General features: G+C 36.7%; 2 protein-coding genes across 4 annotated transcripts; both read right to left on the minus strand.

Moving 5' to 3' along the window:
• Positions 1 to 373: 373 nt before the first annotated feature.
• On the minus strand, positions 374 to 17,175 carry LOC145787873 (outer dense fiber protein 2-like). Of its 3 annotated transcripts, none has more exons than XM_082599719.1 (22): positions 16,995 to 17,175; positions 16,206 to 16,361; positions 15,040 to 15,225; positions 14,720 to 14,796; positions 13,975 to 14,247; positions 13,187 to 13,259; positions 12,939 to 13,112; positions 12,529 to 12,594; positions 11,930 to 12,051; positions 9,828 to 9,957; positions 9,266 to 9,391; positions 8,350 to 8,487; positions 7,590 to 7,721; positions 6,885 to 7,120; positions 5,080 to 5,226; positions 4,664 to 4,853; positions 3,420 to 3,554; positions 3,088 to 3,186; positions 2,162 to 2,344; positions 1,833 to 1,946; positions 1,445 to 1,537; positions 374 to 878 (listed from the first exon to the last, which is right to left on the minus strand). In XM_082599719.1, exons 1-22 carry the CDS (start codon positions 17,085 to 17,087, stop codon positions 684 to 686), a joined length of 3,138 nt encoding a protein of 1,045 aa, XP_082455845.1. In that variant the 5' UTR covers positions 17,088 to 17,175; the 3' UTR covers positions 374 to 683. The 3 variants fall into 3 exon arrangements, with proteins under 3 accessions (XP_082455845.1, XP_082455839.1, XP_082455851.1); XM_082599713.1 differs by having other exon boundaries at positions 14,693 to 14,796; XM_082599725.1 differs by lacking the exons at positions 12,939 to 13,112; positions 13,187 to 13,259; positions 13,975 to 14,247; positions 14,720 to 14,796.
• LOC145787892 (uncharacterized) lies at positions 17,139 to 19,887 on the minus strand. Its single transcript, XM_082599732.1, has one exon. It carries the CDS (start codon positions 19,869 to 19,871, stop codon positions 18,846 to 18,848), a length of 1,026 nt encoding a protein of 341 aa, XP_082455858.1. The 5' UTR covers positions 19,872 to 19,887; the 3' UTR covers positions 17,139 to 18,845.
• Positions 19,888 to 23,491: the final 3,604 nt, after the last annotated feature.

Genomic DNA, 23,491 nt, shown 5'->3' on the forward strand with positions numbered 1-23,491 from the left:
TGCCAGGTTATTCGGCATAGGCCAAGGAAACTACGCCTGGAATTGACATTTGCTAGAAAAATATGTTTATTTTGTTTTTCGCAAACAAAATGCATACAACGTCATTGAAAATGTTGCTCAAGTAGAAGATCATATTCTAAAGGAAATTCTAAAAGGTCTACATCTCGTAATAGTCAACAAATGATCAGGCCAACACCACGAATAGCTCCACTCAGGTTTGTGGAATCACCTCAGTGACAACCAGCGTACGGTTGCTAATTGTGAGATTGCAGCGCTCTACCAGAAAATGATCGTTAAACGCATTAACGTTCATACAAGTCAAAGTTACGTTGATTTAGCGTCAGTAAACGCTAAGACGATTTACAACTAAAACTGTTTGATATAAATATATCTGGAATATAATTGCGATAAAGTAAATTATCTACACAACAATTTTCATTTCCTCAACTTGTTTTATTCACTCGTGTGTCATTTAATGCAAAGCTGACGCACAAGGGTGTTCAAGCTTCATCAGCAGCTTCCAACAAGCGAGCGTTTCACGTCGTACAGTAATGCAAAGTGATACAGTACATCCAAGCTCTCACAAAAAAGACGGAAGCTTGAACGACTGAACTGCAGTGTGAATTGTAGGTTTATGAAAGTTAATTAGGGGACGGTGCAACTGAAATTTTTTTTGGCGACTTTTAAAACGGGGAATGTGCAGAGCCTGGACGTTCCCCGCGAATAGGGGTCGAGGTCAAAGATGCTTCGCCGCCAAACACGTTGTTGTATGACGTTTTCAAGAAGTTGACGTAGTTACGCATCGAGCGGTTTGTGGATTCCGCCTGGTCGAGCCGATCGCGGGCGTCCTGCAATTTGCTCTGGTTCCGTCTTTCAGACTAAGCACAAAAAGAAAAAACGATAAACTGCTGTGATCTATTCACTAAAGTTAATAAATAACGTACCGTATTAGTGCGCACGAATTCCAAAAGTAGTTGAATTGTAAATTTGTAAAAATCAGCAACGGACATTAAAAAATATAAATGGAAAGAAATACAGTAATGTATTTTAAAAGTAAATATATTTAATATTGATATACGCGCCTACCACAGCATTGTAGCCTACGTAGGCTACCTATCAAGAACGTTTTTAAAAGTTAAATCCATTTCTAAAATCAATAGAAAATAGGTTGTGGCCGAGTTGCATTGAAGTCGCAATTTGTCGAGTTTCAAAAAGGCAACACTGTGATGCGATGGCAGTTGTATTCCTTTACGTTATATCCAAGGTAACTCAAAAGACACTTCATCCAGGGGACTCCACAAAGGCACCGTGCAGTAGCAATGTTATCTAGCTGTACCATAAATGGTGGTTAAAAAGTTAGTTTTTTTTTTTTTGTCGCAATGAGAACTTTGATATGTCAAAACGAGAGCTACCAAAGTAAAGCTTATTTCAAGAAGTCACTCACATCCTCCTTGGTACGTTTGGTATTGACTATCTCGCTCTTCAATCTCGTAATCTGCGTCTCCAAGTCAACAATCCTAGCTTGGTTGGCGTGATCCTGAATACAAGGTGATAACTGATTATCGCAAACCTCTACTATTAATACAAAGACCATAATACAGTAACGTAGGTAAAAAGAAGAGAAATTAGGGGGGCGATTGCTTCCCAGGGCCACGTCCAAGTCGTCCATGCCATGATTATTTTGAAAACATTTTAATCGAGTAAGCTAATTTATGACACATGAAAGCAAACAGAAGTTATTTTTAAATTTGAGGTTAGCTACAGAAATCGGATTTTAAGATCCTATAAACCATGCAGTGATTTTAAGCGTGAAGATTGTTGCCAGACATTACCACAGCAGTAGCTTTGTACGCTTCGGACTCAACAGCTTTCCTTGTGTCTGCCACCGCTGCCTCTAGTTGCCGTTTCATGCTGTTCTTCTCGTGTGTTGCTTCATCGAGTTTCAACTGCAAAATTGTTTACAAACTTGCACAATTGTTTACTTGTTTACAAAAAGAAAAGTGCTTATGTGTACATCTTGCCAAATTACAGTACAAAATAAAGAAGAATTTCACAACATGATCATTGATCGATCAGTCAAACCGCACATATATTTTCTTACAGTGACAGTAACATCTTATTTATCGGAATAGCATTTCAGTTCTTTCTCTGCAAGTCTTACCTGCAGCTGTTGAATTTTTTCGTCCTTATTCACAGCGTTGAGGACCGTTTCTTTGGCACGGGCTTCCCTGTCATCCAACTTGACGTGTAAGATCTGTAGGCGCGCCTCCAAAGCCCGGTTTTCGTCATTCATTGCAGCGATGCGCTGTTTCAGCGTCGAAACTTGGTCTGCTATCCCATCATCCTGGCGAAAACAAGAATTTAAAGTTGGCCTGCTGTTTATATTCAGCCTAGGCTTTGAAATGATGGTGCGCATATGTACCACCCCAACCCTCAAAGGGTTAAGGTTCTAACGAAGAAGCTTCAAGATCAAGCGGCGCTGGTTCGACTCTCGGGGTGTGCGCTTGAGCAACGCACGTTAAGGACTGCTCTCCATTCAGCGGCATCTAATGGATGGAATAGTTCCCGGCAACAAGACTTCAACAATCGGAAACTTTACTCTGTCAATCTCGGTGACCGGGCCTGCGTCAGTGATTCAAAGCCTCTACAAGTATGCGAAACTGGCAGGATTAGGCTCTGCAAGAAGCTTTCCCAGGCCGAGGATAAAGATTCAATCAAGTAAATCAGAAAGGTATGAAGCCAGGCTTCGTGTCTACAAACAATAGTTTCAAATTTCAATCCCAAGTGATTCGACAAAATGTGCGCTCGCAGTTAGCGAACAGACGTGGTGTTTGATCGCCCCTCAGAAGTCCTTGTCTTTTGACCACTCATCAGACAATCAATTGTGCGAACAAAAAATCCTTCAATCAGATTTTGCACCGAACATATTTTCTGCCCTACAGTACCATTATAAATTTACGACTGGCTACGAAAAGCTGCTTCTTTTTACATCGTTTCGACGTCGCTTGAAGTAAAAAAAGACAATCTTTGCTGGCTGGGTGGAAGGTGAACACGAAAAGCCTAACTGCAGTACAAAATGTACCGTACCTTGCTTGTTAAGTCGGCGATACGTCTCGTTTGGTCAGACGATCTTTGCTCATATATATGGATCTTGTCTTGTGCATCCTGAAGCTTCATCTCTGTCTCCTAAGCAAGTGAACCATGAAGTTACACAAATTCGATGCATATGCGGATGGAACATGCCCATGAAGTACCAAGAATAAATACTGCCGATACTTTTGAAGTCTAAATTCGGAAGAAAACATAAAATGTAGCAGTTTAAACTGTAAGTTTAAAACAACTGCAGGGACTAGCTGAGCCTGAAGTCGGCTTGTGGAAAGCAAAACTGTATAATGTATATTCCTTAGCTTGCGACGTACTTGCAATAATCCTGGAAGAGGCTGTAGGTCCTTCATTCGGGTTAGCATCTGTTCTCGTACTCTTTCTAGTTCGTTGACACCATCTTCACGGATTCTTCGTGAGTTCCTTTCTACTTTCTCAGCAGTCAGAAGAGCCTGGAAGAGAAATAGAGAAAAAAACGGGGTTATGTTTTAGACCAAGGGTCTCAAACACGCGGGCCGCATGCGGCCCTCGAGAACTTTTGGTGCGGCCCGCGATGCATTTTTAAACTTTAAAATAATTCATAATCACAGTACATATTTTTCTATATAGAAGGATAAAATGCTCAACAAACCTGAAAATGCCCATCAAACTTCACACGACTTTTTAACACTACTGTCGCACCATGTTTGCGTACGGGAAACTCGTATTGTTACATCGCAATCACATTACTTATTCACTCATTGTGTCATAATTGCAATAGTAACTTTGGCACTTGCTGAAGTCAATTCTTCAACAGTTTATTTTTTTCAGCGTTTTTGAAAGTTGATTGCAAGATTTTAGCTTTCCAAGTCCGTCTTTTCGTTTGCGTGTTTTTTCTTTTTCTTTTTTTTTTACATTGGTACAGTGTTTTCCATCTCTTTGTTCTTACTAATTTTTCTTGCGATCTAACGTTCTTGGTATGTTCTTACTACTGTACAGTACCTTTTTTATTGCGTTTTCACTGTGTTATTTTGTTTATTGGTTTGTTTTGAATCTTTACCCTCGGACTAACAAAGCCTTGATAGGTTATTCCTGGTAGTTTCGCATACTTGTAGGCTGTAGCGGTTTTTGACGCAGGCCCGGTTGCCGAGATTGGCAGAGTGAAGTTTTTCGATTGTTGAAGTGTTGTTGTCGGGAATTATTCCATCCATTAGGTGCCGCTGAATGGGGAGCAGTCCTAAAATGTGTGGTGCGGCCCTCGAGTCGATTTACAAGTGTTCATTTGGCCCTCAGAGCAATTTGGGTTTGAGACCCTTGTTTTAGACGAAACCCAAAACTGTAGGCTAAGCCAAAACGCGACCTAGAACAAAATTTGGTAAGAAACACTAAACAGGTCGATATGAAAAAATGTTCAATGGATAGATGATTAAAGTAGGTATAAAGAATAAAGATAACTGGCAAGTGGAAGGTAAAACGATTTACAAAAAATAAAAACGAATTTATTTAAAAATTAAGCCAGTAACCGGAAAAACTAGACTATTCTAAAACGTTTAAGCACGTAGATACTAGATAGTGCATCTACTTCTTCAGCCTCGTTTTTCGCTTTTCTCAATTGAGAACGGAGATCAGAGACAACTTCCTCGTACTGGCGTGCGTCAGCTCTCAACGTCGAAGCGTCATGTTGGGCTTGACGGCAACGTTCTTCAGCTGACGCTGCGTCACCGGCGCAACGATCGAGTTCAGAACGAAGACGAAAATTTTCACCGGCGAGTCTAGAAATAGAGAATGCTTTACAAGTTAGAAGAGATTGCGGTAGTGTATTTTAATTTTAAAGGAAAATGACACTGGAAAGCTTACAAAAAACGTTTTCAATTTTCAGCAATAAAGCAATAAATCAATCGATAACTCCTTCATTTTGCTTACAATCCCGTTACATTAATAGTGGCTAGTACTACGCATATATGAGATAGCAGACTATATCAATTCACTTCAACCTACCTCTCAACTTGTGTTTTCATATCGCTTTCTTTATTCCGTAAGAATGCTTCGTGTGTTCTTGCCTTCGTCTCGCTCTCAGCCACATTAGCGGCAAGCGATTGAACTTCATCTTCTAGGCTGGCCTTCTCGTCAAAGATTCGCTGATATCTGGTAAGTAGGGTAATTTAAAACAGTGGAACAGGCCAACGGCATCAAGTTCTTTTTATATGAAATTCTTAATGTACACTTGTACAGTGTATAAAGTTATCAATGTTTTCTATGAGGATGAACCCAAGCAGCAAATCAGTCATTTTTTACACTGATTGAAGGTCTGCAATGTAAGAAATGGCTGATTTGCTGTCTGGGAAGTTTTCAATGCTACGAAGTTCTTCATGTAAAAGAAATTCTTGCTCGTGCTTTTCGTTAAATTGTTGTTAAAGTAGCACCTCTTCAACATCTTGATATGGAATATTGTGAAATCAATAATTGCGTATCAAACCATTTCGTACATTTTCGTAAGTTACAGAACATATGTAGATATCTATGATTAAAGTCGCATCTTTTTTAATCTGGATATAAAATAGGTCAACTGGAAAAACATCAATACTTTTACCTAAAAAAAAACAACTTTTATTTAGTCTAATAGAGAGAGAGAGAGAAACCTTTTATTTTTATTTAATAAGGAGACATCTGTTATTGATATCACGATTATACTATTAAATCAAAAATATAATTCGAGTATTTTGCTTCACAAGTATTGCGTTCAAACCGTAATGACGCATCTAGCAAATATTGTCATTTCTACATGACTTCAATGTCTAGCGACGTTGAAATGAAGATAAACAACCCAGACAGCAAAATCTGTCATTTTTACATTGTTTCAACATCTGCAGACGTTAAATCAATAAAACAAGGACAGTTTGCTGTGTTGGAAATATAGCTGGCTAGGAAAGAAAAGTATAGCGGTTCAACAAAAGGGTTTTCATAACAAATTGTCTTTTGTATGAAGCAGGCAAGCTTCTGTTAGAGCATCAGCAATGTAAAAGGCACGAAGTTGTTCAGACACAAACGGTGCTGTGTTTTCAATAGGTTTATGGTTTAACAGCAAATTCCTTTCTCAGGATGGCTGTTACATACAGGTCCCAATATAAGCAGGCACTTAATATCTTACGCCGCGGACGTTTAGTCAAATAAAGAGGATTGTTGCTTTAGTATCGTGATACCTTAACAATGGCGTTTTAACAAGTCGTAAATTGCTGAGGGACCTGTTTTGAGACAAAAGCTTAAAAGTATAAAAAAATATTAAACAAGTATAAGAGACGATGGCTGTTCAAAAGCAAAGACACTTTGAAAATATCGTTTCAAGAATACGAAAAAACTCTTTGTCTTGGATTTATTTTGTTTTATTTCGAAAAATAAATTTCACAACTTCGTAAATTTGAAAAAAAGATTTTGGTTTACGAGTGTGCAGCAGGGTTGGCCAGTGGCCTAAAATTTGGACAAAAAAAAACGACAAATTGGCCTAATTTCATATTTTGTGGCCGACAGAGCAAATCATTCAGACATTTGTTTGTTTAACTTCCTGTGACATCACTGAAGTACTGGACCATACATAAAACATTTTTATTATCAGCTCTAAAATGTTCGAATTTAAGGCTAATATTGTCCGAGATCCTCCAAGATTACCTGGCAACCCTGGTGTGCTGTACAAAAAATTTCGAAGTCTGATTTGACTCAAAATTCATTGTCTTGCCTTCGTTTCGACTTAAAACCTCGATGAAGAAATTATTTTGACATTGTTTCTAATGGCCCTAATAAGTACGCACCTTTCTTTCCACGCGTCGGCTTGGGACCTTGCTTCTATTAGTTTATCCTCTCGATCGGCCAATACCCGCTCCGAATCCTTCAAATTCTCTTCCGCTTTTTCCGCTCTGGCCCGTTGAGACTTAGCAGCTTTCTTTAAACCTTCTTTTTCAAAAGCAAGTCCTTCTCTCTCGGCTCTCACTTTGGACGTCACTTCTTGCACTTCTTTTTGGGTTTCCTCGCTATCTCGTTCCATGTTCTGGGCATAAACACGACTCAGACAAACGGTTTCCGCAAATCGTGTTTTTCGACTTTACTAGAAAACTTTACTGGTGGCACGTATGTATTGGATATACGGGCAAGGTGTATTCAATACGTAATAGACAGTATGCTGCGAAATGTGGGAGCTAGTTCGACCTCTCACGTTATTTTACTGCAGTGAATATGGGACTTGAGTATCATCTGCTGAATAACTAATTTAAAAATGGTACTTTTTTCAACTCACTTAAAAAACTTTTCTTAACTACCACTGCAATAAGTACAGTATAACATTCGGCACAGAGAAATTTAACTCAGTTAATCTTCTGCAAATAACTCAGTTAATCTTCTGCATATGAAACGTCAACAATGCATAGTCAATGTAAAACCAATTCATACTTCATATGCAGGCCAAAGTTTAGACAACAATTTTTACGAACAAATAACCAGCAAAAAGAAAGCCCACCAACCTTCAGTTGCACCTGCAGACGGTTGTTCTCCATTTCTTTATTTCGTAATTCGCGCTGCAGATGCGCTCTGGTGGCTTCCACGGATTTGTTTAATTCTGTCAATGTCCTTGTGTGATTTTTCTCTTCTCCAACCTAAGAAAGTGAATTGGTTACCCAGTAAGCAAATGAGTCCTTTTTTTACATTGACTTTAGATTCAATAAAAAAAGAACTGCTGGTGATGCATTTTCAACATAAAAAGTTTGATTCAACGTTAAGACAAAGTTGGAACTTGATAAAATTAAACATGAACATAAGCACCGTAAAAGCCCTGTTTGCACTAGCCTTGACGCATTTGATTGGTGAGGACACGCAATTGTAACAGTTGCTATCTATAACCCTATTTGTCAAAGCTCGAATCTAAACGTTGTGTGTGACAGTGTGATCCGGGCTATCTCGCTTCAATTACCGCGCGAAAGAAATTAGCCATGAATTGATAAAAAATCGGCGCGTTAAATAGTGTTTCTCATCATAGGCAGTTTGGCACGAAGTAAAATATCAAAGTGTTTTATACGGTAGGTATGCCTGAGACATAGATTTAACATTCTTTCAGTTGCTCCTACTGATGTGAAACTCATATTACCAATCACACGTATCTGTTCAACACATGGAAGCAAAAATTTCGCGTAAATCATGCAAAATTTTACGTGGACTGGAAATTTGAACTATACATCGAATCTATGCGAATCGTGAATTTTTTTCCAAACTACTGAGGGCACTAACTTGCTCGATCAGCTGCTCAAGGTTGTTCTTTCTCTGCATTAATTCCGACCGTAATTTTAACACATCGGAGTCGGCGTCTGCCATTTTCTTCATCAATACATCACGTTGTTCTTCAAGCCTCTTCACGTCCGAGACAGTCTGAAGAAGACAGAATCTGGCTTTAGAAACAAATGCATTGACACAACCTTTGTATCACCCAAAGATTAAAAAAATATATAACTCATAAATTTGTAGGCACGAAATGGCTAGAGCAATAGAGCATTGGACAAATGTGAAGAGTAAATTCATGTTTTAGCAAAGGATTTTGAATATAAACTATTTTAATCTCCAGTGAAGAACTCCAAGTTTGTCAATTTATTTTTTGTACATTAGGTTTTGAAATGGCTCGGTAAAAACTGGCAAAAATGAAGCCAAATTTGGCAACCCTGTTTATATCTATCTTGTGAATTAAACAACTGTCGGATAGCAAAGGTGAAGATATTGATACATATCACACATGTTGCGGCCTGAAAAGTTCCCTACAGGACCTACAGCACGTTGAGCTTTATGGCTTTCCTTCATCCTACCAACACTTCTTGCACCTTAATCTTACCAAGTGGGATCCATACGGACCCGTGGAAATATAGCAATTATATGCGATCATCATTGCAGGTATGAGCTTTTTTGTTGCAAAAGTTGTATTTTTAATAAAACAGCATCATATCGGCCGACTGCGCAGAAGGTAAAAGAACCAAAATTGGCAGCCCTGTGCAGGCTACATTTATCTTTTAAATTAAACAGCTAACACATAGCAAAGCTAAAGATATTTGAGACATATCACATCTGCTACGGTATGCAAAGTTTCCTGCCTACAGCACGATCAGAGCGTTAGGGCTTTAAAAAAAAATCGTAACGGCCATTGTAAATACAAATGTACCTTGTGGTGCTTTTGTAGTAGCCTTCTTACAGTTCTGTTTGATGTTTCAAAATCTTCTAATCTTTGCAACACAAGTTCCCTTTGTCTGTTCAAGGCGTTCACATCAGCGTGAGAGAGCTTTTTTTCCTAAAACGAAACTTGTCAACAATTTGTCTCAGCCAGCAAGTTGTATTTTTACATCGTTTTAACGTCGATCGACATAACGAAAATAATTGTAACTTTCACTAGCTGGCTTGAACCAATAGTAGCCTACTCTATCGTTTTGTTACTGGAAAAACAATATTAGTAACACAAAAAATAGCTTGACACCCAGTTCATTCAAGCGTTTTCTTCTTGCAAAATAAATACGGACTTCCGTTCCCATATACTTCTACTACACATGACCTCACGACTATCCGTGGGTATTTTTGAGATATTTATTTTTATCAAAAATTATGATAATGTAGGCCTTAAGGTACTACTTTAATTCATTGCTACAAGTTAGGATAAGCATTTTTTCACCTTCCCGCAACTTTTTTAACCGAGTTTGACAAGAAAATTTATTATTTTCAATATAACTCACGTATTGGAATCGTCTGAGGACATCGCGTAGTGCTGCTACTTGCTTCCCTGCTTCGGTGCCGCATACTTCAACTTCCACGAGCTGGCGATGGAGAGCATCATCAGGTTGAGTCTGGACTTCGATCTCGTTCCTATGACAACACGCACAAAAATTAAATTGTAAAAATGTTTGAAGCAAAAAAATTCAAAAGTGATGTTTCCAGAAAATTACCGTAAATAATTAAAATACCATACAGAATTTCAATCACAGTTTCTAGTGTCTCAAGTTCGTTGAAGGTCTTGGTTACACAGACGGGATACGAGCAAGTCAGTCTTCGCATCTACCTTCAATCATGACAATAAGTGGCTTCGCCAAAAGCACTACCGCATGCTTTCAAGTTTCAACAAGTGTCAACCTGGTCCTTTCTAAAGTCGTGCAGGCTTTTTCGCCAGTGGTCCCTCAGCCAGCAGTTCAAAAATTAGACGTCACAAAAATTACTCCCATAAGTTAAGTTTCGAGTTAGCTAAAGCAAACTGAGCAACGCAATATTCCAATATTCGCACATATGCTGTAAAACTTCTGAACTAGTCAAGACTCAGATACATATCAATCAATATAGCCTACTCATAAAGCCACAAGACCTCAATAAAAACGGCAATGAAACAGCCAACATCAACTATGGCGAGGTAATCAATGATTCACAGTAAGCTACGAATATTGTTACATGAAAACTATTTGGTAGATCGCAACAATTCTAACCCCACAGAACCAGATAGAGACATTGGTAAGACGAAACAAATGCATAGACACGGTAGTGAGTTGTTTATGCAGTAAAATCTTTTCTGGAAGAAAAGTATCACTCTCTTGACAACTGCCAAAGTGCGTTTAATTTAATAAAAAGTTTAACAAGCAACGATGCATTATAAAATACGTGTTAAACTGTTAAATACTGAGATCAATTAAATAAGTTTCATTTTAATCCATCACGACAAAAAATCAACCCTGAAAAGAAATAAAGCATAAAATCAACTGGCCTTAGACGTAATAGCAAACCGGTCAGGGGTTCAATTTGAACATTTTATAAAACCATCTCCGGGCCACAATTCTCATTTCATACCAGTACATGCCGCGATGCCATCCATCCACATAAGCTTTGGTTGAAGCCCGTCATTCATTTATATGGACCCTAAGAAAAACTAGGCTACTGTTTTTAAGTTAAACTAGCTGCCCTGTGGAATAAAACCATTGCACAAGGAAAACTGATTTGAATATGACGTCATAGAGCCATATTTCATACTTTTGATTGTTTATGATTTTACGATTAGTTTATCTTTTTTGTATAGCGCCCTGTTCCAAATTACACTATAATATTAAAGCAGTAGTCCCCGCTTATAAGTCCAACTTTACCTAGGAGACCAGACAATTTTGGGCTGATTAAGCTGAAGACGAATTTCTGCCACTCACGTGTAATTGAATATGGCCGACTTTACTATGAATAAAAGTGGCTGAATCTGTTAACAACCGTACACAAAGATTGGTTCTTTCCTGTTACAATCCATACATTTTTTCGGAACGCCGAATATTGCGTTATTTGCTAGTTGTGTCAGCAACGAGCCCTATTTTGTACAACGCAAAGCTCACAGAACATTAAGAAACGAGTTAGTAGCGCAATAAAACGCGAAATTGTCCATAGCAAGGCGAAAAATAGTAAATTGTGACGCCCTTTTACACTAAGCAAATATACGGTAATCAAAATTGGGAAAATTAAGCGGTTTTTATTACAAGAATAAATAGGAGTAAGTCCGGACCGGACCAAATTGGGCTTAATAAGCGGGTGTGCCTGTTAACCGTGGGCTTAATAAGCGGGGACTACTGTAGTTTATTTTACACCAGTTAGGTGCAAATACCGTCTCCGAATTACAAATTGTTGTTGATTGCTTTCGATGGATAGATTTAGGAGGAAAGTCAGTTTTTTATACTAGACGTTACTTTAAAATAGACGTGAGAAGTAGCCAGATTTCTGACATGCGGCAGGCTCAGGCAGTAAGCACATCTACCCAAAAAATGCTCACAAAACATTTAACTGAAATTTTACATTTGGCAACAACGCAAAATGCCCTTACAAACTATTCGCCAAATCATCATGATATCTTTCCAAGCTTTTCCTCAACCGATAATTTTCCTTTTCAGTTTCTTCAAACTCTTTAGAAATGTAATGAAGCTCTTGTTGCTTGTCATCCAACACCTGAAGATAAATTAACATCGTACGAAATGACGAAAAAGCTTCTATTAATCTAATTGTGGGAGCCATGAAGGCAACCTGTGGATTCCAAATAGCCAGATAAATTTAAGAAATGCTAACTGCTAGTTTTGGTAGTAAATCTTAAAAGTTTAGAAGTAAGTCTCATTTTGGTATGTGATCCCAATATGGTATGATGTATGGTATCAAAGTTACCGAGTCAGATTGCACACGAAATCGCAGCTATCTAACGATATTAAACTTGAGGTTTTATGTGATTACTGATTAGAAATTAAAACGAAAAATAATCCTTTGGAAGAAGCCAAAATCACAAGAATTCTCACCAAATTTTCAGACTTAAACAAATATCGTACTTTGTTGTACACGGTTTTTGGTTTGCAAGCGTGGTTGGTACATTTTACTCAACCACTGACAGGTGAATGACATGAAACAGAGTGGCCCGACACACAAAGATGAACTTACCATCTTCGAAGCTTCCAATTGCCCTTCTTTTTCTTCCAACTCATCTTCTACTTTCTTCAATTCAAGCTACGTGAAATAAAACATAGAAAAAAAGCAACAAGTTATCACAGTCGTATGCCATGACAATAATCGTCCCGTAAACATATTATGGTGTCTACTGTCTGTCCAGTCAAACATTTACAGTATAACGTAAATGCAAAAAAGAGATGATATATTTTATCATGAAAACACGGTTCTGTTTGATGAATTAGCTGTTTTATCCGCGTTTTGTCGCTTCTACCTTTTTTCTAAACCTCTGCTATGTTTGTCATATATTGTTTTTTCGTTGTGATGGTCAGGAATAAAAACAAACTGAACTGAAGCTGTTAGATTTTTGTGCTAACTTATAAACCAATAGAAAAAAAAATCACAGATGAATCTGATTTGTTAAGGTTGAAGGATCGTTTCCATTCCTCGTACGATATGTTATTGATATCCTCAATGACGCTCTTTTTGCTACGGTTTTCAGGAATTTGTGCTGTCTCAAGTTGAAGGTTTGTTTCAGGCTGTAGCGGTGCTTCGGATAACGGATGCTTAAAAGAAACCTGCCCAATTGAAAAAGTGATTAATACTGAGAATTGATCCCCTGATTGGTAGCTGAAACTCAACTGAAGCTTACTTCCTTACTACTGCATCTATCTTCTTTGAAGCCCCTGCCTCCATCTTTGTTGTCAAAATCCATGTGATGTGACCTGAAAAGAATTTACTCTCTCTAGTACACATTACATGACTTTAAACTTGCTCTCAAAATAGGCGTTTTGTATCATAACTATATTTTCTTCACTGGCTCTATCAACACATAATACAGGATTAATCAATTAAGAATATTACTGTTCCAACAGAACAGTGGAACAATGCATTATTTTGCATCAAACACAATATTTGATCTACAAACTGCAAGCATCTGTAGCACAGTGTTGCCAGATGGAGAAATTCGTCTCCAATGGGAGAAAATTTCAAAGTTGTTGGAGACAAACATTTACAACGGGAGAAATATGCTGGTTCTGGATGACTGTGTAACAGAGGATTGTTAGAGATCATACCACAATCGGCCTAAAAAACAGGGAAAAGTGTTTTTTGTAAAGACTCTCTTAAACTTCGTGGAAAAACTCAGCAGTGAAAAAGTGCTGGTGAAACAAGGTTATGTTTGGGGAAATTTGTGAGGTAGCTGTGGAGAAATTGATTTGGAAGTGTCTGGCAACATTGTAGTAGAAGGCATTTGACCTTTTGACGTCATTTGACCTTCAACATGACAGACACCGCCTTGTATCTGAAAATTGGTTGTTTAACTTTAGGTTGAAATCCTCTGGTAAAAAACAAAGATAAGAAAAAGAAGTTGATGCAAAAACATATTGTTATGTATCCCTTCACGTATGATAATAAGCTTTACTGACACATGAAACGTACTTATCAAAATAGAGAGTGGGATTGCTGGAATTGTCCATAAATTTTAAAATGTCTTTTCCTGAATCAACTTTCATCTCTTTAGACTTCCTTCCTTTTTCAGCAGTTCTGCTCAGCTTTGCTAAAGCTTTTTTTATCCTTTCTTCACACGGCTTCAATTGCTCCCATTCCGCACAACAATTGGAGTGAAAAGAATATCCTCCGGCTTTTTGCTTCTCCGCATTGGGGTCCGCAAGCCCTTCAAACAATGATCCAACCATAGTCGCAGACGCAGTTCTAAAGTTTACTTGTAATGTTAAGTATACTGAAGAAGAACACGCAAAGCTGTACACTAAATTTACTTTTTTCTAATTACTTTAGCTGCCCTTGTTTACTAACTCTAAAAAAATTAATCATTTTTTTCTTTCTAGTTCAAAAACACTTCAACTGAAAGGCACACTGAAAATAAGCAACAAATTTGAGATGACAAAAAATATACCAGTACAAAAAACACTGAAAGGTGGCTGTTCTGAAAGTAATTCTAAGATAAAGCTAAAACGAAATTTGTCTGTCACTAAACTCTCTTTTATTCGAACAGGATCATAAAAAGTGAGAAAATTCAACTGAAGAATAAACTGCTTTTTAAATGTGTTTTATCATAAGAGGAAAAAGCTGAGTGCTCGTATGCTTTAGCTGGCTGATAGTAGATAAGTTATGATGAGTACTGTTCTAAACTAATAACCGAGAATTGGTTGGTGTTGATGAGTACTTGGAAGTGGAAGAGTTTCTTGGGCCAGGAAGGCTATCATCACTCTTCTCATAAACAAGACCGGACAGATTTCTCGTCTAAAGTCATTAGTTTAAGGCATTAGTTACTTTAAAAAAACAAAGAAAAATTACCAATGCTAATTGTAAATGCAATTCAAAAAATCAAGCGAAAACATTCGACAAGCTTTTATGTTTTTATTAACAATTTTGACTATAGCACGCAAAAGTTAAATTGCTATGCATAGATTACGATAACATAAAATTAAAGTGAAAAAAAATACGACAAAGATATAGCATTTTTATTTCTTGCATAAATATTACCTCATTTTTAAGAGTGCCAACTTCCATCATTAGGTTTTCAATTTTGCGTTCGTATTCTGATATATGGCTGCGCAAGCGGTTGTCATCATCTGTTGATAAGTCACTTTTTCTAAGTGTTTCCCCATCTGTTGGGTAAGCGTTTGAAACTTTTCGAGGTCGATTGACTTCCAGCTGCGCTCTTCCAGACTGCAACAAAGCACAAGGATTGAAAACATTTAAAAGTTACCCGATTGAAGTTTAGCATACAGAACCTATAAGATTTACTTGTCAAGTTTTGTAAGGCAGTAAGTTTTCATTAGCTTCCCTATGCCATCCATTTCAGTTTATTAAAAATGACAACATAATTCCTATTTAGAAAAAGCTATCTTCTTGGCGTCAGCACAAGGCTGACTACTCACTAGAACAAAGAGCACTGCGTTTCGCTAACCATACCGGTGGTGTAATGTGTACATTGTGTAGGTCGCTGAAGCAGATGTTATTTTTTGACTGGAAAACACTTTAATATAGGACAATCTTTCCTATAAATAAGCATGCTCAGTGAGATAGTTGATTCTTACTTTGAACTTTGTTTAATAATTACAATAAGAAAAAAAGTAATGGCAGTGGTGGGAATCGAACCCACATCACCAAAATGACTACTTTCCTAACTTAGCTCTCAAGCCGCTCGGCCACGCTGCCTACGGCGCAACGTTCAGGTACTAGCTGCAATCAGGTGATTTAAATCATGTCTTCTGACTGGTTAATAATAATTGGCTTACTAACCTATTCCAGTATTACTCTACAATTTCAATACAAGGTGCTCTGAAACCACGATTGCTTTGTACTTATTAAACATCCATGCAAAACTATATATATCATATATATATTTCTAAAAATCGGTTGCTAATTTCAAAAAAGGCAGCAAACTACTTAGTATGTGTGTGTTTCATTCCTATAGTTGCTTACCCTTAGTTGTATAATGTATAAGTTTGGTAGGGTACTAGAAACATAAAATACTTCATCGAAGTAGCAACGGTTAAACATTATTTTCTTAAACTGAACAGAATGGGTTACAAACTCTTAAAACAAAGCAGCAAAGGTTTGGTAACTCTGATGGGTGGAAAAAATATGAACTATCAAGCATTTAAATAAATGGAATGACTGAATTTTTATTTAAAAAGACTTACATCCCATTTATAAGCCTTTTCTAACTTGTCCCCTCCTCTATTGCTAGATCTAGCTGGAGCAGGTATCCATGGATCCCCAACAGATTTAGACTTTCCTCTTGGACTTTGACGGACGCTGTGCCTGACGATGCTTGCAGATTGAGCTTTTTGAAATTCCTGCTTAAAAACACACAAGTTTCCAAAGTCAAATGCATGACTGCAATATACTTATAAAATAAATAGATACGGTAAGCAACGACAGGACAATAATTCATGAATAAATGTTATGGCCAATGTAGATTGTGGTGTGATTCAAATTGATAGCAACATTTTATTAACTGATTATGCTACAGCAAATTAGATTCTCAGTGTAATAGGAACAGATAGGTTTGTGCACACAACATCATTTCGAAATAAACTAAACAATGCAAATTAGAATTTAAGCCACGTTCATCTCGTACATCATACATTGCTTGAACTCATGAAGGACTGACAAAGAATAAGATTCGTTGAGTGAGTATATTGGTAAGAAAAAACGAATTGCTAGAAAAGCAATTTTAATTGTTACAACGAAGTTAAACTTGTTAAACTCGCAAGGTTATATATTTTGTTTTGTTTGTCTTTGATGCAAGTGCAACAAAGAAAACTCTTTATCTTAAAAATAAATTTCAGCTTCTTATACAATACGGTATGCATTGTGGGAAATTCTCAGCAATAGGCAGTGACTGGACAGAACTTGCTAAAGTCATATTGCATTTTGCATTAGCTGTTCCTGCAAACTGTAGCAGTTGATAGGTAAGCTAAACTTACATTTTTACTTCTGTCATTCTTTTTAGGCTTCTTTACGTGGACATGCAATGGTGTGTTGTCTGCAACATGAACATGGACAGGTGGTTCAGACATTCTTTCACCGCCACAGTGTAAACTTAGAACTATTACAAACAAAGCCTAACACTACGAAAAGCTAAAAACGATTAAACTTTAAACAAACTCCACAGCTCCTAGCCATGTCAAGTATATACACTTCCTCCGCAGTCCGCATTAATTTGTTGGACTGAATCATGAATAACAGAAAGACATTAAGACATTTAAGTAATTACACAAAGCTTATTTAGACACAATTGTTTTCTCAAAACAATTAAAAATCAGGAATTATTTAGTACTTTGATGATACATAGACAGTTAGGCATTAAATCTAATCTATAACAAAAGAAAACTGATTGAGCGCCTTAGTAAGGTTAAGACAGTGAGTGAGGAATGTTCATTGAATGGCTGTGGCAGTGTCTGGGCGGAATGGCCCGTTTCGGCGAGACTAATTCGGCTAGTCCGATTCGGCAAGAGCCCTTTTCTACGAGTTCCCTATTCAGCGATTTTTTTTTTTTTTTAAATTATCGGGTACTGTAGTCTAATTATCATTGCCGTTTTAGGGGTTGGGGTTAGCGTCTTATTTCAACGTTTAGCGACGTTAAAACGATGTAAAAGCGGCAATGATAATTAGGCTACGGTAACCGATCATTCAAAAAAATTTCAAAAAATTGCCAAATAGGGAACTCGCCAAAAAGGGCTTTCGCCGAATAGGGCACTCGCCGAATCGGACTAGCGGAATTGGACTCGCCGAATAGTAGCAGACCCGTGTCTGGGACCTCAATTGCTGACGAGTGGATCAGTCAGAGATCACGTAAAAATAATTTCTTGTTAAGCCATACCGGTACTTAGACATGTCAAAGTGTATGCAAAAGGATAAAATAAACATTTTACTGCAACTAAAGTAAAACTTTGGTGGATCAAAAAGGTCAATAAGAACAGAATTTATTAGCAGCAACATATCAAGTAGGCTACCGTAACAAAATTATTAGCCTACTCAAGGTTTAAAAAATACAAATGAGTACAATTAACATGTTTTTGATTATTTTATGTGCATGACGAGTGACGAATCACAAGAGTTCTAACAACCCCAAAACCAGGACATAACAGGAAATGGGATGTGGCAGTATGGCAGTAGGCTACGAGTTACAAATTCTCTAAGTTTGGAAAAAAGATTTCATGTATGGAATGTGCAGACTCTATTCTGTCATATTAAGCCAAACAAACAAATCGATAGCAGTGCTATATGTATAATATTTTTTCATTGTAAATTTTGATAGACATGTTTTTAACAGACATGTTTTTAATTTTTAAAACTAAAAGATTTTTGTGTATACAGTAATACATGAGAGAAGGTGTGTTTGAGCAACATGTAAAAGATGTTCTTGATACAATGACAGTCATACCCAATGCAAAAAATATGAAAACCAAACATTTTTATTATAATACATGGTATTGTATATACAAATGTATTACATACATACAACATACAATATTAGGTAAATAAAATCACTCTATCAAAGCAGTCTTGTTTCACCCTCAGTGAAACCTGAGAGTTCAGAAGGATCTTTTTTAAATTAGATGTTAAACAGTTTGATTGATAAACTTCTTGTGAATATCTTTTTATACAAATGACTGTAGCTACAGTATATATTGCAGTGTCCGCATAACCACAATGACAAGAAAATCTGTGCATTTACAAGTCTACAGACTTTTTCAATAAAAGCTTATAGGCTAGACTTTATTCCATTAAAATATCACTAAAAATGGATTATCACCAAAGCAAGCATTCTATGGTTAAGTTTTAGACAACCTTCTTTGTAACTCAGGTAATACAATTGCTATGTTATTGTTGGCAATTGCAGTTTGAATAAGATCCTCAGCTTTAATAGGGCTATTCCCAATCAAAATTGATTCTATAATCCTTATATCTGCTTTATCATTGTCAGAATCACAACTGAAAATTATTTTAACTACCACACTGGATTCCTTGCTTTTAGAATTTGTATAATGCACCTCAACAATGTCAAAATCGGGTTGTGAATCAATGACTTGTATACCCCCCAATGGTTTGCACAACTTTTCTGATGAGCTCTGATCTGCAGGTAAGTCATTGCACAAATTATCATCACCCTTACATGAATTGGCCCTATTTTCAAATTCAATCAACAAGCGAAAAAGCTTGTTGAGGGCAGCTCGCTGATTGTAGCATTCCTTTTCTGATGGAATCTTCAAAAATAACTCATCTTGCAACATTGCAATCTCTTTTTCTTTCTTTTGTATCAACATGGCAACATCTTCATGATTTTTGCATCCCTCAGGAAAAACTTTCAATTGAGTATTTTTTTTAGCAAGAACTTCATCGCATTGCTTTTTCTTCAGCTCAATCTCTTGAGCAATTTCTACATAAGATGCAGCATTTTTTAAAAAAGTACCATACTCTTTAAACTTCTCTTGTACAAAAACTTGTTTTTCTTTTGTTGACTGATATTCTATTTCAGGCTCTTCCAGATGTACAAAAGATTCAGTTGCGCTGACATCAATTTGTTTTTCATTGACCCATTCATCTCTAGGTTTTACAATATTATCAAGAAATGTACTGTAACTTGACATGGAGATGAAAAGCTTTTTCAAATATTTTACTTCCATTACTGAGTTGGCATTCAAAGATTCTGTTTGTCCATTAGACAAGAACTCGTGACTTTGTAAACTACTTTTCATATCTGAGAGATCATTGTAAAGTTGCAGAAATTGATCAATAGTTGTCTTCTTTGATGCGGTATGTTCTGCCTCCATTTCACAACACTTTTTTAGGTTGGGCATTAAAAATTAATCTATTATAAAATATAATTATGTGTATAATATATCTTTCGACTGCTTTAAGTAAATAGCCTACATTAAGAATGAAAACATGTGCAATTGTATTATCAACTTAACTATATTATAACCTTTCTAATAAAAAAGTATATGCTGATAATAAGAATAGCAATAAAGTTGCTTCAAATCAATGCTCAGTAACAAATGGCATTGCAGAGTACACTGTTGGTCAAAATTTTCTGCTATCTTTTACAAAGCAATCAACCCCTACTGTACTATATATCGTAACTATATATTAAAAATTTTGTTTTGCTCCTTCATCTTCAAATACTTAGTCTTTGTTTCACTCTGTATTTATTTCCCTACCCAGTGGCACCTAACGGGATGTTATTTTTGTCGTCTGCTATCTATGGAATATTAACTGCCAGTGATTTTTTTCCTTTCCCACACGATATCCCATGTGATTTGATTGATTGAATCTTTATCCTCGGACTGGGAAAGCTTCTTGAGTAGTTTAATCCTGGCAGTTTTGCATACTTGTAGAGGCTTTGAACCACTGACGCATCCATTAGATGCCGCTGAATGGAGAGCAGTCCTTACCGTGCGTTGCTCAAGCGCACACCCTGAGAGTCGAACCAGCGCCGCTTGATCTTGAAGCTCTTTGTTTCAGAAGTCATGCGCTAACCAACTGAGCTATCGGGACATGAATTCTGACATAGCACATTCTTCATTAGTTACGTGATCTCCCCAACTGTTTCACAATATTCTGTGATGTGGATTCATCACAGATGTAAGTTTTTACGATATCTGTTTGTTGGTGCTTGCTTCGTTTTACAAGCATCAGTGCCACTTAAAATAAAGCTGGTAGTCCTATCAATAACAAACAGCCTGTTCAGCTTGCACTCTAAAACTTTTTGAAACATGAGCAATAAATAAATCTTTTTATAAAATGATAATTTAAATAATTTTGATGAAGTTTTATGTTATTTCTAATGTAAAAAGGCGTAAAAAGACGGTCTTCAAACAAAAACTACTGATAGGGCTTTCACTTGGAGGCAAACAAATTTTGAAAATATCCAGAAAATACTGATGTAACCTGACGCTACAATCAGTGATGTGATTGGCTGATTACTCAGCTGTGACAAATGCCATGCATCAGCAATTTTCTTGAGATTTTAGCAAAATTATTGAAAAAAAGATTAAAAAAACCTAGAAACTCTACTTTGGTAATTTTTCTTTTAAAAAAAATTTTACCGTTGAAATATAAACTTTTAAATAAATAAACTAATTGATCTGCGTAGAAACGGAGTGATAAATGTTCAGAACTCCAGAAATAGCATACCCAGGTAAATTGGCTGTCTGGGCTACCCGTATGCTAAGTCAGTAGCGTTAACAGGGGTCCACGAGGTACTTTTAGAGTTAGACGATGATTTCACGGGCCTGTGACCTTTTCATGGGGCACAAGAACTTGAAGAGACGACGAAGTATTCTTTGAATATAGAGCGTTTTTCATAGAAGTGTGTTGATTTGGAGCCTAAGGATCTCATTGGTATGCTACCGGGCCCCCAAAGTATTCTTTCAGCGGACATAGCCTACCCTATTTTAAACTATCAGTGACTTACGAACGGTGACCATTTTTTTTGATGTTCACTTTTTTCAACAGGCCTACAACACACACCAGGTTTGCAGTTTGCTCAATGACTGTTCAGATAATGCCAAAATAAACTGATGTGATATGATATCAACTTCAATCAATCAATCAATCAATCAATCAATGTTTTATTTGTCAGTAACAGGAACATAGGTACATGTTTGAAATATGCAATATACACAGTACAAAAGTTACACAAGTTCCCATACCGACAGGGAGACAACGAGACGACCATACGGTCTACTAGTCAATTGCCACCCTACGGAAATTACGATTTTGCCATTTAAAATAAGCTTACAAGAGAAAAATAATAATTGAAACGTTCCCGCGCTTCAACAACAGCATACGCACAAAAAAAACAAAAAAAACAAAACAAAACATATCGATGATAACGTAGGCCAAAACACAAAATTCCATGAAGCAAGCAGAGAATAATAAAGTTTCCGAAGCAACTGACAAGTTGGTTTCCATAACATATCACTTACGATGCACTGTAGCTTTGTAAAATTAACGTTTTGATCTCTTTTTTGAAACAATGAAATGATAAGTTTTTTAGCCTGCTTGGAACCTCTGACCAGAGCATTGGTCCCAATACCTGCATGGACTTCTTGCCAAATTCTGTGTTTGATCTGTTTATAAAATAACTGTTGCCTGTTTGATATCTTGTGTTATGCTGATGAATAGATGAAGCATTTGTAAATAAATCACAATACGTAGACGGATTAACTTATAAAACAGTCACTGTACAAATCAAGCATGAGTTTGAAATTTTTAAAAATTTAGGCACACCAAAAAGAAATGATCACCATAGAGAGAGTAACCTTTTATTTTGTCTGCTGCGAAAAATAGTATAGCCTACGGTACAAATATATTCAACAACACTACAACAGACAGGAAGCAGCAAAAGACTATAGGCTATTAGTCATCGAGTCAGCTGCTTTCCGTGTTTTTAATGTGACAAATGTGAAGCATCGGTATTACGTTGCAAACAAGATAAGCATAAGTTTAGCAAAAATGCAAACAAAAAAGTGGATTCCTGTGGTTTCATTGTAACATCAAAAAATGTCATGCCCTATACAAAAGTAAGTTATAGTATGAGAAAAAAAAACACCTATGCAAAAACAACAACTGTTAACTGCTAGCATAAAGGACGAAGCAAAAACACTAAAAGTAGGCCAATCGTAGTTAATAAATTCATACTTTAACAAAATCAGTCAGTTTATAGGCCGACTTGAGTAGGCTACCGTTAATAAGATTGCAGTCATTAATAAGTAGTAGGCTACGTAGCACCAGTTCGTGAGTATTAAGCCCACGTAGGCTATAGGTAACTTAGTAGGCCTACTAACAATGTTCCATCCGAAATAATCGTCAATGTTGTGACAATAAAAACAGTCACGCACCAAGTTCATTTATATATTAAATTTTTAGTTTTTTTCGTGAAAGTTTTAATACTCGTAGCCCCAACTATTTCTGAAGGTAAATCATTCCATATTTTTGGGCCTAAGAATTTCAAACTGCCTTGACATTTTCTTGAGCTGACACTACGTAAGTGAAAGTTATTTATTTTGAGAAGCTCTCGTGCCATGGCAATGTACCTCAGTAATTTCCTGAAAGTAAGGTTCAAAGTAGCCAGCAGGTAATAGCATATTTTTAAATTTAAAAATGAATTTAAAAATTTCTAGTTTATGCAAATTGCTGATAGGAAGTAAGCTATGTCGAGAATTGGTAGAGTGGTGAAAGTTTTGCTCTTCTGTTGCTAAAGGTTATTGTGCGAATGATTCGATTTTGCATTGTTGAAATTTTCTTGAGCAATTTTTGTATGCTAACATGCTTTGTTTGTGTAGTTTCTAATTTTATAAAATATTCCAGATATTTTCGCCAATCTCCCAGATAGATCGTCAATGTGATAATTCCAACTTAGTTTGTCATCAAGAAATATGCCAAGATATTTGATGTCGTTTGTTTTTTGAAATTG

Source organism: Aplidium turbinatum, chromosome 2 (genome assembly GCF_918807975.1).
Source record: "Aplidium turbinatum chromosome 2, kaAplTurb1.1, whole genome shotgun sequence".
In the NCBI taxonomy this organism is placed as follows: Eukaryota; Metazoa; Chordata; class Ascidiacea; order Aplousobranchia; family Polyclinidae; genus Aplidium; species Aplidium turbinatum.